Here is a 19841-nt window from a genome sequence, read left to right as displayed (position 1 = left end):
CCCCGTGCCACACCTGGGGATCGGTGACGTCACCGACGCATTATCTAGAATAGATCAGCTCTCTCTCCCTCCCCCTCTACACTCACACAGCCCGGCAAAAAAACAAAAGCGACAGTCTTTGATCCAGTGTCATATATTCAAATATGATACAGCGCCTAATTCAGTAATGTGCATGGAGGTGAAAGTTTGATATACATGTTGCATTGACTTAAATGAACCACAAGGTGGAGGTAGAGTCCACAATCAACAACAAAAGGAACGGTGCTCAACGTTTACGTTGGAGGCTGCTAGTATTAAATGCTGCACTTTTATATGCATGCTTTTATTCATGAATATTTTTGTTTCTCTCCAATGTCATCAGCAGGTGATTTAACAGCATTTACTAATCACCCCGAGTGCTAATTAATCATGTTATTGACCTTTCCTAAATACACAACTTTACTATTATTTTAATCAGAATTATAGATTATATATTATTTAAAAAAGCAGCTATAACTAGGAACCTGGGCTAGAATCCCTTTGAGAGAACAACCATTTTGTCTTTGAAACAATTTACTTATGATCATTATCGGTCCTGAACAGCTACTTCATGGACATTCTGGCTAACAGTTAGTCTAGGTCAATTACTTGAATTCATTTCTTCTTCTTTTCCTTTTAAAAAACGCTAACTTGAGTCTTCCAAACTAAAAAGATATTAAGTTTACGGTGATTTAAACAGGAAATTTAAAAAAAAAAAAAAACACGTTTGGCATTTTTGTTAGAAAAGTGTCTCACAAAAGCACCGGCTTCAGCTCCAGGTGAGATTGTCTGGATTAAATAGAACTCTTAAACCGACATGGATGAGAAGTCTTTTAGGAGCTCGGGGAACAATTGAAATGTAAACATCCACAATTCAATTGGGCCATCTTTATCTGCTGAGACGACCGTGTGAGAGAACTACAGGACTACATAGCACTAAAAACACATCTCAGACAACAGATTTGAATCACAGAACTTTTATTTTTTTCAAAAGGGAGAAAAATCCACATTCTCAGGTAAAGAGTTGTGAGGGGGGAAGGGGGAATGGGGGACAATGTGAGAAGCAGGAGCCATTAAATACAGCTGCTGGAAGATTATACAGAATGATCACATGAGCCAAAAAGCTTTTTCTACAGCGCCGGCAAGAAATTTGACACAGATCTGCTTTAGTCAGGATTTTGAGAAAGCGCATATGAACAAGAAACAAAAAAAAAGAGGGGGGGGGGGGGCTTCAGATATAGTTTATCTTTCAGATTCTTCTAAGTTTTGGCCAGCAGCAATAGTTTTAAAGTAAGAAATCGACATGTGGATTAAAAGGAGGATAAACCATGGCACCCAAACAGTTTAAAATGGGGGGGGGGGGGGGGGGGGGATAGGGAAATAAAATGAAAATCAACTGGAAGGAGGGGGAGGTGAGGGGGGGGTGGGGCAGTAGAAGAGCAGCCGTCTAGTGAGAGGAAGCTGGGGTCTCATCACGGTGCGTTCAAGAGACATCTGAAACGCAGATGATAGTCAGTTAAACCCTTTTCACTCACAACACAGATTAAACACAGACATGTTTACTTTGACAGAGAAGGAAACGGTGGTTTAGGATACGTACAACTAGCAGGCCGGGCTCCGTATCTTCGCATGATCTGGTCTTGTGTGAATTTCACAAAAGATTCATATTGTTCTAGAAAGAAAAGAAGATTTAAAAAGGGTGAGGAAGCGTGCTGTAGATTCAAAGTCTTTTTGTGAACATCTCTGCCGACACGACAGCAAACTACACAACTGTGCATCGCAGTAGACATCTAGTAAGACTTCTGATTCTCAGCTTGTTAAACTTCTGTTTGAATACAGCCAAAAACACCATATAGTTGTTCATATTTACGTAGCGTTCTACCGTGACTGAGCTGGCTTACTGTTTTACAATTTGCAGACTCTGGACAGGCTCCATTTTGTAAGAACGCCAGCTCAGTGTGTATGGAGGGCCTAAACGATTTCATTTAACTGACTTATTGTGGACATACTGTGAGTAAATACAGTTTGGCTACGGCTGCCAAAAGTCAAACCATCTTTATTCCACTTGTTTCCCGTTTACAGCCATGGCATCTGGAAGTATAAGTAAACTCTGTTTGGATGCCAGCACTGCAGACGTAATCAGTTATGAAAAGAAAACACACTCATAAGGGAGGGGGGCAGGATGCTTCTCATTACACAGTGACACGTTTACTGTACTTCCCTGCCAGACTGTAAAACGTGTTGTCCAGATGAATAATGAGTGCTGCGGTTTTATATATATTTTTTTGCTTATTACCTGCGAGTTTTGTGTTAAGAATCTGTTCGTACTCCTCCCGGATCTTCTCCTCGTGGTCTTTAAGCAGCCGCTCACACAGGTAGCTCACCTGCTTCAGTGTAAACGAGGGCTGGTCCTTCCTTGAGGCACCTGAGAAACACAAGATCAGATCGACTGTGAAAAAAAAAAAAATCTGTGGCGCAGCGATGAGTCACGCAGACAGAAATGTCCTCTCTCTCCAGAAATAGGTGCTCAGCCAGGTGCAAATTTACAGCTTTGCTCTTTGTCGTCCCTCACCTCTGTCAGCCCACAGGGTCATGCAGCACTAATGCGAGCCCTCTCTCCTCTCTCCTTCCCCCCCCCCTCTCACAACGCCTCTGTCACAGTGCAACCGGAGCCAGCTTTAGCTAGGTGATCCTTTACCCAGTGGTCTTTGAGGTTCTGCTGTAAGCCGTTTAGACTAAAATGTTTGTAAATCACAGGAGAGGATGGCAGAGCGCGGATGAAGGTTTAATGGCCGTCTCTTCAGAGGCAGAAAGAGGCCGGGTTGGTAACGGTGCAGCCGGTGTGATCTACGAGAGCATCCTGCAGAGTGATTAGGAAGAAAACGCTGGAGCCTGAAGGCCCGGGGCGGGGATTACATCTCACACCCAAACTGCCAAATTGTGCTGAAAGCATCAAACTACAACACCACTGTTGCAGCACAGATTTGTTCCCAAAAAGAAAAAGCACCATGTTGGGCAATATAAATGATCAATTATGTTTAATTTCATTTTATGAGATGGGCTGAAACAAACTGAATCCATCACAATCTACTCGCATTTCAGGTGCCAAGGTAGCAACTCATTTATCAACGTTTTTTTCAGTAAATAAAAAAAAAAAGACGTGATTTTGTACGTTTACCCATAAGTCATCTGGATTTATTAATGTGTTCATAAAGAAAAGATTGTATCATATCTTTATTTTGTTATGGTTTGATCTCCTCACAGTAAATTATATCAGTTATCTTTGTAGATATGATGAAGCATGAAAGTGCAATGTTCATTTGTAGTTCCATCGGAAAACGACTATTCTGAGGGAATGAAAGCGAACTTTTCATGAATTTCAACAGGATATGACTGAACTCGGGTGAGAGAGACATCTCCATTTCAGGAGTGGGCTGGATTTGGCACAAACAACTATAAATCTTTCACAAACTCACATCTGGAATCACAATTCCTCTGCCCTGGTGATTGTTTTGATGAGCAGCAGTAGCCTGTCTCTTTAGACTTGAGTTGGTCATGCAGGTCCAGCCAAGGGTCTTTTGGCAGGCCTTGCAGAACGAATGACCTTATCATTCCTAACCGTTACAAAGATTAGGCTTAAAAAGGGGTTTTTTGGATGGTTTTCTGCTGTCACTTCAAGGACTTGCTAACCAGAACAAAACAAAGCAGACATGTTATTTAAATCACCCGTGTAGCAAAAGTACAATACCCTTCTACAGCTGTGAACAAATCCAAAATAATCTAAACATGGACTAAAATGTAATATAATTGGGCAGTCAGACCTAGATAACTGCCATCACAAAACACACACATGTTAGTATGGAAAACATCCATAAACTGGCACCAATAGTGCCATGCTGTACCCATTAGAGCTGTACATGGCCTTTGGAGTAAAAGCCATAAAGTAAGTAAGTAAGTGTGAGTTTGAGTGTGTGAGTTTGAGTGTGTGTGTGTGTGTGTGTGTGTGTGTGTGTGTGTGTGTGTGTGCAGTCAACCCTAAATGCTCCTACCTGGTGGGGAGCTGGGAGCGTTGAGGGAGGAACTGGAGCTACAGGCCTCGGTCTGGTTGAAGGCCCCTTCCAGCTGCCGCCGCCTCTGGATCCGGCTGTACTCCTGACGGAGGTTCTGGAAGATCTGCTCTGTAGGGAGCAAACGGAAACAAGGACACAAACGGTTTAAACCAGGACAGAGAACGCCCCGAAAAATGAAGGCGGCACACATTCTTTCAACCCTTTTGGCGGTTGTGAGGCGGTGCTCCCAATCGGCTTCCAAAGCAAACGCAATCCAGACTCTCTCACTCTGTTGCTTGGATGTCAGCACCAGTGTTATCACTGAAACCTTTTGTGAATAAATGCTCATAAACAGCAAATTTACAGGTTTTTAAATGTATAATGTGGAGTTCAAGTCTCTATTTTGAACATGAAAAGGAATTATGAATCTATCCAGTAGTCGGAGTTATCCCAATTGCTCAACAGTGATTTATTACAGGAATTAATCAGTATTTTCATTAGTTTGGTCTTTAATGTGTTCTTTTCAATACTGCGCCCACCACAACCACATTCAAAACAATGTTGAATGTATTCCAGCTTTAATTAGGACTATTACAGGAAGGCGTAGTCATCCACTCTGAAGATAAACTAAAGCTAAGCTCACTTCCTCTGTGGCACTCCTCACCTAACATGGGTTCCAAAATACAATCATCGACAGGAAGTGGAGGCGTGACAGACTGACATTAGTGACATACCTACTAATACAGCTGTAACAGACACACAGCGTACTTAAAGACAAACTTTTTTGTCTCGTGACTATCACTTTCACTTCTCTTCCAAAAGATATTTATGACGTCGGCATCGCCACAGCTGTTGAGAAGGCTTCAACACAAATCAGCGTTCTTCAGTGAGCTGGAACAAAGTAGAAGCCTCTCATTCTTCTGAGGCTTACTTAGTGGTTGTGTGGATGCTTGAGGTTTTGGTGGACGGAAGAAAATAAACTGATTTGTGTGAAAAGATCGGTATGATAAAAGACTGCAATGCAAACGATGTAAAACAGGACATTACTTATCTCAATATAAGAACAACATAATCAGTGCTTCTAGCCTTACTGGCCAGCTGCGTACTGTTTAAGCACTAGCCCTGAGAAATCAGGCTAATTTATATGATAATTACCAAATAAACAAGTACTCAAGATCATCTGCATTACAAGTTGTATTTACAGACAACTTAAGATTCCACATCTTTTATGTTTCTGACTGAAACTGGAGTTTTACAATGTAAAAAACAATGGTTTTGGTAGATCGTTGTGCAATCAGGGATGTAATTAAAGATGTTGTCTTTCCAAAATGCCTGCTTTGTCACAATCATTTAATCTACGGACAGTAAACCAACTGGAAAATGACACCTGAGCCCACATCTAAAAAGCACAACATGACACAGTTAACCAATATCAGGTTGCAGTATGGTGACGGCAGCGTAGAGGCTCTCTGAGAATTGGGTTTGCACACTGCAACAACCGCTTGTTTCATTCGTTAAGTTGCCATATTGCCTGTGGTGACGCACTAATCTCAGTATCACTTCAAGTGTACTGCTGGTGCTTTCATGGAAGCTCAAAACATCAAACATGTGCATGTTGACTAAGGTCTGCAATTCACAGTTTGTTATGTTGACAGAATCAAACCCGATCCACATCAAGCAGACAGTGTGTATATCATGAAAAAGCCAACATTATAATTATTAGCCTTAGAATGTATACTTAATTTATAGATCAACATGTATCACAGGTACAGACTTAAATAAAATAAAGGTAATACAGGTACTGTAGGTACACAGTGATGTGTCAAGAAAGTGTCTGTCCCTTTATCGTCTCAAATATGTCCTCCTTAGGATAAAGCCTACGCTGCAGCTGCTGTAACAGCTTAACATGGGTCACAGCCAGAACACACACATATCTAATTATAAGCTTAAAGTAAAAAAAAAAAAAAGGTCATGGGAAAAAAAAAAATGAGAAAAACACCATGGCCTCAAAGAGTGCAGATAACCAAATGTTTAGGCGGGACTTAATCTCACTCGGTCCATACAGGAGGGGAAGTCTCTATACATGGTGCGCCTCTATCTGGAGCACCGTGCCTCATTTATCTTGGGTGGAGGGGGCTAGAAGCCATGCTGCCACTTCAGCCTGCTCATCGGTGAGCGTGTTGGCATGGTGAGGAAAGCCACGTCATATGGGGTCACTTCTGAACCCCTCCTCTGGCTGTATGAAACTTTCCAGAATTAACAACACAGGACCCTAATCTGACAGGCTGTTTATTGAAACACCACAGGGCCTTTTACTTGTATAAAGACATGTCTTCAACCCATGGGGCTGTAACAATGACAAACAATTAGTAGACAGAAAACTCATTTAAGTCATTAAGATAATCAATTTAAAATGTATGTCATTTGTTGAGGACAAATGCCAAATATTTCATATCATCGTACATGAAATTGGGTTTCTAAATGCAGGTCTGGCGAGGCAAACATGTGAAGACGTGAATTTTGATTCTGACATCATAGAGACTAACCAATGACTTGAAAAAATAAGCAGATTATTAAAAAATTGAAGACCGCTGCATTTATTAATATTTTTTAAATAGTCTATTCTACAGATGTTTATAACGCATTAACTAAATGGAAAAGACAATATACGAGTGGAACCACACCAGCTGAAACACAGGTTTTAGTAATCTCTGCAGTCAGCAACATGCTGGTTGTAGAGATCAACTAAAACCTAAACTAAATTATTTTGATAGTATTGATAGTACTACAATTGAGAGACTTGAGTTGCTGAACGCTGACAACAAGAAAGACGGTAGAAGCCACAGCCGTTGAGATTAAACTGTGACAGTAGTCTCAAATGCATGGGTCCAATTAGATATTACTATTCCTCAGTACATCGGCCTAACAAGTGAGAAACCCTCTCCTCACTTCCAGCTCTGCCAACTACCAGTAGCTCAACTGTGGGCGTTGCTTGGCAACAATGACCCTGCCACAACCAGGCCAAGCAATCAATCACAGAGACTTCCGGGAGAGCCAGAGGAACACAGAGGAGAAAGCCTCGGCTAAAAGGCTTAGGCACAGGCCAAACAGTGAATACCACATGAGATCGGCCAGATAGATTGGCCATGGTGGTGGAGAGAAAACAAAGCTGACTCATTTCCTTTCACCCTCCACTGCTAACGAAGTGTGTGTGTGTGTGTGTGTGTGTGTGTGTGTGTGTGTGTGTGTGTGTGTGTGTGTGTGTGTGTGTGTGTGTGTGGGGGGGTTCCGAATGTCCCAACTGCCAGGTAGTAGCTTGTGATGTATTGCGGGTCAGTAGAAGTTGCCCTCCTGCAGTAAAGAATTTAAGTGACCACTAATAGTTTGAAAAAAGCAGACACAGGAAATCGCAAATCAATGAATGTTTTTAAAGGAATAAATCCGACATTATATGGTAAAATGCTAGTAAGCCCGATGCGCAGTAGATCGTTTCCAAAGTCTGGACAGATCAGCGAGGTCACAACTAATTGTCAGTACTTGGACGTCCACACAGAGCCTACACGCACAAAAATGTACATCCACGGACCAGAGCGTACTCGCAAGGTACAACTTCGTACTAGTTAAATACTAAATTCCTCAATGCATTTGCATCTAAGCGTTTTTAAAAATAAAATCTTCTGAACAAAGAGTTTCCTGAGCAGACAGCAGGCCATCTTTAGCCCAGGATATATGAGCAGTCTTGCAGTCTGACCAAGGTTTCAGGCATGAACTATGACCTGCCCGCTTTTCTACCCAAAATGCAGTTGGGTAGTACCAGTCCAGCCTCATCTGTCATCTAGGGGGGGGGATTTTAGCAAAGCACAAGACTAGCAGCACAAGAATGAGACAGAGGAGAACAGAGTGAGTGATCCTATCTACATTATGGCATTATTACCTAAAGATACCTCGACAGGGTCGGATCCCTGCGCACACACAGCCTTGCTCACCACAAGCAAACCTGAATAGCTGGAAAGCATGTGTGGGTAGAGACGGGTGGGAGGGATGACAGCTGACCTTTCGCCAAATACAAAACTGCTTTCACTTGGCAAACCGCAGCAGCAGAGAGGCGTGCTTGCGACACCAGGTCCATAAAGGGGGCCTTCTTGAGGGTGAAGGTGAGTATAATACCTGCTATCTGGAGCTCATACTAAGCAGACAAACTCAGAAATAACTGGAACACCCAAGAGGCCTGTTGGATTCTTAACATAAAGTTCAGGCTAAATAAGCAACGTCAGAACAGACAACCTGGAAAAAAACTTATATGGTTAATTTTTTTGTATTAACATAAACATAGCTCCACTATGAATACTACTCTGTAAGGCAACCATAATAAGCAAGTCAGGCTGTGTAAATGATGTGAGCAATAACAGGAGCATGAAAATGCGTCTTCACCTCCAGGCATCTACAACTGGAAGGACCAGCCCTCTCCCTTCTCAGAAACAAAACACCTCTTAATCACTATAAATCTTTTGCTTACCAGCATGACAATTACACAGTTCACCAGAAGCCGAAAAGCTTGCATTTCACAGGAAGCCAGCTGTGAAGCCGTCTCCACCATCCCCTACATCCGTGTGTGTCAATGCCCTCAGCAAACCCTCCCTGGCTTTTTGCTAAGAGAGATGTGTGCACCGCCCGCCAGCATCATCTTACAATGATATGCACCATGAAGCATTTATTCTTACAGTGCAAAAAAAACAAAACAGGAACAACAGAGAGTGAGACAATTTGGCCTTTGTCTTGATAATTGACACAGCAGGCACATTGTGCAAAATTGGGTCTGTGTGTCCTTGTTGGTTTCTTGTTTGAATGAAAAAAATCATCACTAATAGCTCACATTTCACTAATATCCCAAATCCATTGTCAAAGTTATATTTTTCTTGTTTTGAATGCGAACGCATGCATGGCTAATAAAGCCGATTCTGATTTTGATTTCACTTTCATCTTTGAGGTAGCAAGTTCATTTTCACCTCCCCCACAGGTAAATGGCCCATGAATAACATCAACTGAGACCCAAGTCAAGATGCACAGAACTATAGAGGAATAACAGAATTTGCCCAGCCTTAGATAATTATATTATGTGAAAGAAATAAGGAGATTTACCCCCCAGTTAACAAGTTTAACAGAGGTTAAGTGGCTCAACACACAGCCACTAAGTAAACAAAACCCCTGGCTCACTATCAAAAACACTTCTCCAAGCAGTGCCTTGCCAATACAAACTGGTTATGAGGAATTCATCCGTGCATTTCTGATTTCTTCACTTTCAATACTTCGTGGCAAGATGGAAGGCAGTACACTTCATCGCAACAGGAAGGCTGAATAGAACTATAAGTACCCCTGTGCTTTATAATAGGCTGGGCTGTAGGAAATGGATTTATAACCACTGGGGAGCACATGATGACAATCTACGAGTTAACAGCACGGCTTAGCACAGGTAGTACAGCGGTCTCCATCTTGTAATCCTCTCTCATTCCACAGCAGTGAAGTGATAAAATAAATTCAATGACATCAAGCTTTTTTTTTTTTAATTAACATTCAAAAAGCGTAAGGATTAGGCCTCACTGGTATCACGCTGCCCATATCTGAGTGCCTGGCACATGCAATAAGCTTCACTGGATCGCAGTGCAGACATCTAGGTAATTATCTTGTGTCTACTAGTGTGCCCCACACCCGTCCAATGCTCACAGCGGAGCTTTTCAAGTCAAAAGGGAGAGTAGATGACAGACATAAAAAGGAAATGAACAATGTCCTGCAGGCCCCGAAGAGGCACAGAGACATGGCTGTGGTGCATAATGGTATAAACCCCCCACCTCAACGCAAGACAATTGTGGCACTAAAGCCAAGGAACATTACCCAGGCAGCTCCTAATTAACAGCCTGCCATGATGTGCCTGCTACTGTGATGCCATTTGTCTTCTCAGGCGAGCCCAACAGGCTAGATTGCCACCCATGTGTTAAAGAACAAGCAGGGTCTTTTGTTTAAAGTCCTTCCAGTTTTCAAATACATGTTTAAATTGAATATCTTAACAGATGTAATGGCCACGATAGTCCATAATACAGCTGCAGATTGTACAGGCACATTAAATTAGTCATATATCCAGCTATATCCAATTTGTCCCATGCTAGAAATAGCAACGTTATTTGATTCAACGTTAGCTATGCAGAGAACTTTGAAGCTAATCATTTCATAGGCAACTCATCATTAGCTTTAAGCTAATTCACTCAACTATGCAACAATACAATGAGCTGGCAAGGTGCCACCAACGAATACCTATAGAACCACCTATACTTTGGTGAATCCACTGATTTATTAAGATTTGTAAAAATGATCTGTGTCGGTAACTTGACGCCGACGTTTCCCCTTCCTGGCGTTAGCTTCGCTAAGCTAGGCTAACGTTTAGCCTCCAACCCCCATTCAGATTCTCTCAATTGACGTTAGCTAGCTATCCCTTCCAGTCCACTCCACCCAAACCCCCTCCCCCATGACACCCACCCAGGAAAAACATGTAAAAATCTGTTTAAATGTCATACCTGGAGTGAGCCTGTGTTCGCCTCCTCCCATGGCCGGAGGAGACATCGAGTGCGTTGGGCTGTCGACTGGCGGGCGGAGGTTGCATCTTTGCGGCGACGGAGTGCCAGGAGTCCCCGGTAGAGGGTTGCACCTTCTCCGCTTAGGAGACTGGGGACTGAGGAGGGCCTCAAACTCCATCGACCGCTTTAATGTTGCCCCACAAGCCATGTTGTTAGCTAAAGAAAATTGGAAAAGTAAGTTGGAGGAAAAACGACCCGCAAAACTGTTTTTTTTTTGTCGCTCGTGGTTTTGTACGTTAAACGTTGCTCGATTTTTCTTGAGCCTTTCTTCCTCTCCACAACAACGGATTTTCTTCTCTGAGTAGTAAGCCAACTGCCGACCGTGCCTGCTGAATTTTTAAAACGTCACAATGGCAGACCGTACCATTGAGGAAAAGAGGGGGGTTCTCTAATATTTACAACATATTTTGTCGTATATTTCACTGATTTGAATTGTTATTCTTACCCAAACGTATTTTTGAACGTTACTAGCAATACATATTTGAATCAATTGGCATTTTTTTTCTTTATCAGTCTTTACGCTACAATTTCTTGCTACCCAACCCTATTGTTGTTGTTGGCTTTAGTTTCCGTTGAACTCAAATTGAAGGTTCACGAGACGTCTGGTGGTGGAGGTCAGGTAAATCAAGTAGATTAAAAATTAACTCCAGAATGATTTTACTCTTTAATATCCTTCAGAAAGCGGCTGATTTTATATATTTGCTGGCTGTCAACGAGTAACCGGCTTCACATTGTATTTTCACATTGTATTTGCAAACGTAATACAATGGCTGCATGGTGATAATGACTTAGAATAGAGTTCCTGAGCAGCAAATTCTCGACCACACTATACACTGGGACTGAAAATAGGAAATGTACTTGTATGTACAAAGCATTTGTATAGTATGTAGATTATTTTTGGTTCTTATCTTGCTTTGTTTTATCAGCTACATAGCTCTATTTCACGCCTGTTGAACCACATGCCTCAACAACCAGTCACACATTCACCACAGTCGCTTGTTTTAAGTAACTCATTGAAACAAGCAATGTCCAGAACTGAATCACTCATCAATTTATATATGCTGCAGTCTCCACCGCTGGGTGTGCATCTTGTTGTTTTATGTGCAATACGTTTCCCATGTGATGATAACGGTCCCACTGGGATTAAAAATCCCTTTTACAGGAGTACCCTGACTTTTTAAATGCATAATACATTACGTAGGTTAATACAAACAAAACAAAGTCTTATGCAGTCCTTATTGTTATCACATAACCTATGCAAATAACTAAACATGCAGCCAGGATAATGTTATGCAGTATTTAATTCAGCTTGCATCTTGAGTATTTAAACAGAACGGCTAGGAAGTATTCAGCAATATCATTTAAAGTAGCATTTTAGGATCTCCTCGTAAAGACAATGAGCAATCATGTTATTGGTTGTTCCATCAAATACAACAGAGGACAAATGCATATACTGCCGTTTTCTTTAGTTATGTCTTGTTATTATGTGTAGGATTTCAAAAAAATAACATCCACCCATTGCCAAATCCATGATACTTTTGGAGGCTGTAGTTTAAAAAATGTTCTTGAATTGTATACTGAGAGGGGTTTCTAATATCCCCACCCAGGAGATTGATAGAGAGACAGGGACACTTATAAATCATTGCAAACACAAGACTGCTGACTTTTTGCCACTTGACAATGATTAAGTAAGAAGTAAGATTTACGCGTGGAATTTTCTTGAAAATAAACATAAGGAGGCAAAATAGAGTATGGTCAAGTACCATCTTTAATCAGTTGATGGTTGAAACACGTGTTCGGTCTAGTATGTGCACCTGTGAGTTTAAGTGAAATGTCATCCAGTGTGTGCTCTGCTGCAGCTGCCAGTTGTCACAATTGCAAAGAGTGTTCTAGTGCTTGTGCTCGTTCTCCTCCTGGCATGTGCTCCATTTACCTCGGCACACTGCTTGGATTCACGTGTGCGGACATTGTGTGAAATCCTCCCGTGCATGGGGCTTTTGTGGAGTCCCGGCATTCATGTGCAGATTGGATAAGGCAACCCACAGCGTCCTCTGTCCCTGCACGCTCAGGGACAAAATGCTCAAAAATGAACAAGCGTACCCACAACAAATGCACCTTTCCACCACGTGGTGAACCCAAAAGTTAAGTCAGCACTTCAGTTCACAGTATGTCACAGGAGTGAGAGCGTTAAAGCACTGACATTGGAGATGGAGAAGTCAAAGGTTAAAGGTTAGCTGGCCACATGACATCATTTCACTTCCAGTCCAACATAACAATAAACCTTTTGTTTCACCTGAACCAATGTCCAGAGATGATAAGCTTTATTTCCACTGGAATCTGATACTAGAATGGTTCTAATTGTATTTTTTAAAGGTTAATGGTTTCTCCTTACAAACTGTCTTCACAGTGTATCTCATAACTGCAAGTCAAACACATTATGTAACATGTTTCCCACATTTGCTTTCCGATCTGTTGGATCACTTATAGGGCTAACAATATTCAAGAGGTATTGTTGGATAGCCTTGAACACAATAGCCTTGAAGTACATACCAGCGCTAATAATTTGATGGTAATGAATCCTGCTCATATTTGATTCTTCATTCGATGTCAAACACGTATCTATCTGTACAACTACTCCTAAATGTCAACTTATTTTCTGATGTTCGGCTGCTGATTGTTCACCGTCTCTGAGATTGAGTTAGGCCGTGTGGTTCTGTTCCTGGGCATCTCATCCTCAGTGATGGCAGTACAGTTGATGTCTTCTGTGAAGGGTAATCCTGGGTTTAAAGCCTCTGTAGATTTTCTACACCTTCCAATCTCACACAGCTTTTGTAGCAACTGCAGCAGAGCGACTCTTAGCTCTCGACAGCGCAGTGCGTATAGCAGTGGGTTGACTGCAGAGTTGACCAGGCAGAGGGTGCTGCAAAAGGCGAATGCTCTCTGTTGGGTGCGAGTCAGGACCACAGAGACATCAGCTAACATGAATGAGAGTGCGGGCAGCCAGCAGCTCACCAGTATGATTAGGATCAGGCCAAAGGTACGCGCCAGCCGGATATCCATCCTCATGCGGGCCTGTCCTGTCCCTGCTGTTCCCTGGAGGCTGGTCATAGAGGACTCATGGCGGTGGGCCTTCCACAGGATGAGAGCATAAGCACACAGAATGAGAGCCAGAAGCATCAGTGTGAAGCTGGTCCAGCAGGCCAGATAGCCCTGGTTGATGTAGGGAAACAGGCGTGAGCAGGGCGGAGTAAGCCCTGTGGGACACCTCCAGCCCATCAGCGGCAAGAAGGAGATGAAAATGGTGGCGCTCCAGAGGATCAGCAGGCTCAGCATGGCTCGCCGGCGGGTCAGCAGCACCTTGTAGCTGGAGGCCTGCTGGATGCAGAGGTAGCGGTCCAGAGCGGTCAGCAGCAAACTCCCCACAGAGCTGGTGAAGGCCATGGTGACACCACCTAACTTGAAGAGGTAGGCAGTGGGGCCGTCACTGCGGCGAAAGAGGTGAAAGTACAGGAAGCTGGTGGTGAAGAAGCAGCTGGCGAAGACATCCGCCAACGCAAGGCTGGCAATGAACAGATATGAAGGCCGCTGCCGGAGGGAGGCTGTTGCAGCGATCACTCCCAACACGAGAGCGTTTTCCAGCAGAGTGACAGGACCTGCCAGGAAACAGATAGAGCCGATGGCTGTCTTCTCGGCCTCGGTGAGAACCATGTAGCATTCCAGATTCTCACAAGACCTGTTAACTGTGAGAAAAATCACAGGTTTATAGCAGGACAGATTTTATCGGGTAAGTGTACTGAAACTACAACTGTCATTTTAAATGCACCCTTAAATTACATTTGCTGAAAAACTCACATTATCTTGAACCATTTTAGATTGTAATGAAGCAAAGCATTTTTTCATTATTGAGGCTACATACCTATGTGTGAGGAGGCGTCCTCTTTGGCTTCTGTGGGTCTTAAAGAAGTCGAAACCTCCCATTGCTCCATTTATACTGTTACCGGAGGGCCAGTACTAGATTGTAGTTAGAAAATAAAGTAAGTCATTTAAATGTGTTGTTCTTTATGGATTAATAGACACAATTAACATATCTGTAAATATATATAAGAATAGCAGGAAAGAATTTAAGAAGTAAAAAGGCATTGCGTTTTCCACTTTTTCCAGTATTATCTTATCTTAACTTCTAAAGAACATAAAAACAACTGCATTGATCATTGAACTTAAATAGTTAATGTGTAAGACAAGACCAAACACATATAGCAAGATCCACACATACAGTAAAAGTAATATAAGATACACGTGGTTATTGTGTCATTACTGTCTGTATTGTATCGAACAAACCTTATTTAGATGAAGTGATTGAAGCAGGCAACTTCCTGTGGAGAAACAAATAAAGTGGAAAATGTGATGTATTTTTCTCTCTTTGTCAATATTGAACTTGGTGCTTAAAGGGAACATTAACATCTGTGAGTCAGGACAGACATCACTTAGAGGTCAGGGTAAACAGAGAATGACCATTACAGTATCCGCTGGTGCTGATATTGAAGAGATAGTTGCAAGGAGCCACGGTTTAAATCGCACGCCATAAACCACTTCTTACTGAGAAGAATAATGAACGAATTTTGTTTGAAAATCCCAAAAAGCAAAATAGTTGCACCTTTGTCCATAATATGTAGAAACAGTATATACAGCCAGTGTGCTCATGGTGTGTTGAGTGTGATCTTATCACTTCCAGCAGCTGTTGCTTTAGCTGTACCCTGAAACATGGCAACTTGTTTTTAAGAGCTTTTATGCACACAGCTCACAAATGTTAAGGCATCTATAGTGATAGCCTGCAGCCCATGGGACGATGCCGTTAACTTTGACCAAGTGTGTCCAATGAAACTTTGACAAACAATGCTGTTGATAATTGAGAAAAAAAACAGACATCTCTACGGATGTTATCTCCAAAACCAGGCAGCTCACACCAAAACACTCTAGATTGATCAATAGCACTTCAAGTAAGAGGAAAATATGTATTTTGTGATTTTTTTATTTTTATTTTAACTGTCCCTTTAAGTGATTTTTTAATGAACTGAGCTGGACCAGAGAATTAATATTGAATCCATATTTCCACAATCACTTTTGCAGGGATTTTACTGAGTGCATTCAGTTATCTGCAGATGAACATAATAGCGAACGCATGTTGTTGGCCTATTATCATAACTAACAGGATGAAGACTGCCCCCTTTTGGTATTAGACGGGATTGTATTGTAACGGAAAAAAATGCATATCGGTGGGTGAAGGTCACCGCAGAGATGAACAATCTCCTGTAAAGTGCATCACCTTTGTGCAATCAATAGATTAAACTAAGTGTGGGAAGCTGATGTGAAAGGATTTGATCAAAGTAAATAATGCTGTGATAAACAGAGAGTGGCCACCTATAACTGCTTACCCAGTGAGGCTTACATTATAGAGATTATATTGTATAGGCAAAACCATGACACAATCACATGAATGGAAATAACAGTAAGCTTTAAGAAAAAGCTGGGAAACAGTGAGCAAATAACACAAAAAGAATCGTTAAAAGTGATCAAGGAAAGTCGTTTTATATGATGCAGTATAAGTGATTACAAACTAAAGGGAACACAATAGGCTCGTTTGAGATGAGCCAGTTCTGCGGAGTATCGATCACCGACGATCGGCGCACAATGCATGCTGGGTTAGATTTCTGTTCGATTTGAGCCCGACTTACTCTGACGTCATGCACACGTACGTCGTCAACGATGACCTCACGAAAGCGAGGTGGCCGCAGTTTTTAGAGCCAGGAGCTGTCGACAGATCGAAGGCCTGATTGGCTCTTAGATTTGACAAGAAACACCACGTTTTGTAGAAAAATCCTATTTTTCTGTGTTATAATATTTAACGCTCGATTGTTTGCTGTTAGTCTCATGTTGTGCAATGAAGGTTTAATCTAAAAACATATGCTGTCTGATTGATCATAATAATAGACTATATAACACATATCAAAACAAGCATGAACGTGTTTCACAGACAGACATAAAAACAACAAAGGATAGAATGCAGATACACACATGAATAAATCAGTTTGAGGTCTGTTAACTACAAGTAGCGTACAGATCGGATCTAACAGGATACAACTCGTTCTGTAGCTTCCTGTTTATTCATTTGAAGACAGTTCGAATTGACCGCATTTTTTTGTCAAAGCCCCCTGCTGCTTCCTCCAGCTCTCGTCCACTTTCCAGACGAGGCGCAGTTAATCTCGAACTAGCCCTTTAACCCAATTAGGTCACCGTGGCCTTCAATTGTTTCCCCTTTATTCTGTTTCCAGTGACCATTATTTCTGTTTTTCTTCCCAAATTTCAAACTGCCTTTTAAAAGCATAGGAAAATAAATATGAGCAGAAGTGGAAGTAAATTACTTTCCAGAAAGGCACTTATTGACTTGAGGGACAATATTTCACAATTCCACTGAGCCATATGTGTGCAAGCACTTGTGGATATTACACCACCTCAGGCTCTTTCCTCCCTTGTGGTGAATCTTGATGGACAGAGTGCTGTGTTTTGACTGTTAAGAACCATCATCCTTATAAAACTGATTACCTCTTCAAAAAAAGCACCAACAGCTGTGTACAGAAAACTTCATTTATAAAAAAAAAAAAACATGCAGGCGTCCATTTTAGTCACTTCACTGGCAACATGTACACTGACATAATGTGGCAATAACCCCTTGAGTCACTGTTTCGGCGTGCCACATCGTTTCAAAATATAGCAAGCCCTTCTGGCACAAGCAGAAAAACGTCTAGTTTTGTAGGAGCAGCAAAAAAAAGAAGCATTGTAAAATTGGGTTAAAGTAGCAGATTTGCTGCACAAATACACTTAATGAATGACGGACAATCAAAACACACAACATCTTTTTGAAAATAAATTAAATTTCATACAGATATCACAACGCCAACTTAAATGCAAATTAGGAAATTATGACCTAATGTCACTGGATTTTAAACCTGTAATAAAATAACCTTTGAAGAGCTTACCTTGTGTGGAGTTTTCTGCTTTTCTTCTTATTTTAGGTGATCTGAATTAGGTCGCTCAGCAGCACAACAACCCCAGCATGATCACACAGACCTACAAACCTGACTGATGGCAAAGTGCATGACTGAGGGGCAGACGATAAGGAGGCAGGCTGTGATGACACGAGGGAGAGAGGGAGGGTGGGAGAGAGAGAGAGAGAACCAGATGGAAAGAGATGAAAGAGCCTAAATGATGTATTAGAAGGACAGCTGGAGTCTGTGATGAAACTGACAATGGCAGTAAAGTCCAACTTTATATGTTTGATTTTATGTAATAGAGGGGAAATGGGAAAGATAAAACATTCATACATTTAGGGTCATGATGGACGCAGGGGAGGAAAGCACTTAAGCAGGCGTGAAAGACATGTCGATGAAAGAAAGAAGAAAACATCACATCACCCTTTATTAAAAAGAATATGAATAAAGTGACCTCAAAAATATTTACTCATGACCTGGGAGTCATTAATAACCTGGTAAGTGGACCTTGAGTTAAGATTATTGTCGCAAACTACTCAAATTCATAACCAAGTTGCCTATAAAAAAAATAGAAGCAGAAACCGTTTTCCCTTCCACCCCTTTTGCTATTACTTTCCACTCATCTTAATCTGACAGACAGCATTTGGCATCACAAATGCAGTCACACACTTCATCACATGATGGTTTATGATATATTTATATTTCTTGAAGGATTAAACCTTTAAATGCTCGCCTTCTATGGACCGACAGCACAAACAAGATAATTTAAAAAAAAGAGATTTAAATTATGTTTGCTTCATTAATTTAATTAAATGTGTGCATTAGAAAAGACAATTTAATACAATTGCTCTGTTATCGGTGACACAGTAAAGAGTTATTTTGCCAACATTTGACTGCTTCACTTGTTTGATTCTTGTTTACATCCAATCTGTAGTGAGTGCTGAGGTGTGAAAACCAGCCTTCGTTGCAAATTCGCGAGGATTTAAATTGTTCTTTAACATTTCATTACTGACTAATGCCCACTGAAGTCAGTGTTGTCAGGATGTAATACTGCTTGCAGTACAACAGGGGGCAATGCTAAGCAGCCATGAACTAGTGGACATAATGAAAGGTTGCTCAGTTTTTAATCTTTATCATTCTGCATAGATATCAAATCTGAACTCAAAAAGCACTTCCTTCACCAATTAAGGCTGTTTAATTTGGCTTAAACCCCTGTGGTGAAAGTTAAGTGCATTTGTAGCTCAATAACAATTCAATCAGATCACAAACCTGAGGCATTCTGAAATGAATTAGCATCCTACTTTAGAGAAAAGTATGCTAAATGAAACATAAACTGGGACTCACAAAAGATAAGACCAGGAAATAGGTCAGAAAGAGATATGTTTTTGATGTCATGTTTATATATAGACAGCATTCGTGTAAATTATGATTAATAATCAGGCGGCGATATCTGGTGCACTGTGTCCTCTCCTCCTCTGAGCTGATAGATTCAGCAGGCCAGAAGGCAGGAAATGTGATTAGGAGCAGACAGCACAGCTTCAATAAGATTTCTTCTCAGTCACTGTCCGGCCAGGTGCAGTTCACGAGCACAGACCACAGGACAGAAGAAAGCCTGAAATGTTTAATTATTGGATTACATCATCTCTTTTTTAGAAAGCACTTTGGACGTAAACATCAGCGCTCGCGTTGTTGTTTCAGATTGATTTGGGTTTAATCCATTAATCAAATTTCTTCTCCTCATTTCCAGATTGCCTGACCTTCAGACAGCTTACTGACGGGAGAAACACAAGAAAAAAATCGAAACAAAAATTGAATTAATTCACAGTAAATGCTTTAATAATACTTCATTATTTCATTTGGTTCTTGGAATGATATAATACAATTGTAAAATGCTTAAATTTGGAAATTAAAAGATGGATTGAAAACTACAAATGTAAATAGATACATACATACAAAACTAAACATTAAAAGACTTTAAGTGATCTTATAAAATGCTTCACAAGTTGACATTTACCAATTAAAATACTTCCTACATATTCGTTTTCCTTTTTGCCTTTCCGATTTGTCGTTAACAATACTCATGTAAACTGAAACATACAACT

The 19841-nt window shown here is 41.2% G+C and overlaps 2 protein-coding genes across 2 annotated transcripts; both read right to left on the bottom strand.

The window, feature by feature from the left end:
* Nucleotides 1-979: 979 nt before the first annotated feature.
* Nucleotides 980-11018, bottom strand: akirin1 (akirin 1). The gene is made up of 5 exons (XM_068735559.1): nucleotides 10634-11018; nucleotides 4068-4196; nucleotides 2315-2443; nucleotides 1619-1690; nucleotides 980-1512 (listed from the first exon to the last, which is right to left on the bottom strand). Exons 1-5 carry the CDS (start codon nucleotides 10839-10841, stop codon nucleotides 1502-1504), a joined length of 549 nt encoding a protein of 182 aa, XP_068591660.1. The 5' UTR covers nucleotides 10842-11018; the 3' UTR covers nucleotides 980-1501.
* A 1486-nt stretch (nucleotides 11019-12504) lies between these two features.
* Nucleotides 12505-17786, bottom strand: cnr2 (cannabinoid receptor 2). Its single transcript, XM_068735954.1, has 4 exons — nucleotides 17728-17786; nucleotides 15032-15066; nucleotides 14610-14704; nucleotides 12505-14433 (listed from the first exon to the last, which is right to left on the bottom strand). The coding sequence occupies exons 3-4, from the start codon at nucleotides 14677-14679 to the stop codon at nucleotides 13343-13345; spliced, it is 1161 nt and encodes a 386-aa protein (XP_068592055.1). The 5' UTR covers nucleotides 14680-14704; nucleotides 15032-15066; nucleotides 17728-17786; the 3' UTR covers nucleotides 12505-13342.
* Nucleotides 17787-19841: the final 2055 nt, after the last annotated feature.

This window comes from Cebidichthys violaceus, unplaced genomic scaffold, assembly GCF_023349555.1.
Source record: "Cebidichthys violaceus isolate CVI_PGR_0920_01 unplaced genomic scaffold, fCebVio1.0.p SCAF_7, whole genome shotgun sequence".
NCBI classification, from domain to species: Eukaryota; Metazoa; Chordata; class Actinopteri; order Perciformes; family Stichaeidae; genus Cebidichthys; species Cebidichthys violaceus.
The sequence above is the reverse complement of the archived record's forward strand: the minus strand, read 5'-3'. Positions and strand labels throughout refer to the sequence as shown.

Bases quoted from the DNA above. Each gene is read 5' to 3' on its own strand.
- akirin1 (XM_068735559.1), bottom strand. From the start codon at position 10,841: ATGGCTTGTGGGGCAACATTAAAGCGGTCGATGGAGTTTGAGGCCCTC. The intron at 2,444-4,067 runs GTAGGAGCATTT...TGTGTTTCTCAG, and splicing joins CGCTCCCAGCTCCCCACCAG to GTGCCTCAAGGAAGGACCAG. The intron at 1,691-2,314 runs GTAATAAGCAAA...TTTTCTTTCTAG, and splicing joins TCTTAACACAAAACTCGCAG to AACAATATGAATCTTTTGTG.
- cnr2 (XM_068735954.1), bottom strand. From the start codon at position 14,679: ATGGAGCAATGGGAGGTTTCGACTTCTTTAAGACCCACAGAAGCCAAA. The intron at 14,434-14,609 runs GTATGTAGCCTC...TTTTTCTCACAG, and splicing joins GGACGCCTCCTCACACATAG to TTAACAGGTCTTGTGAGAAT.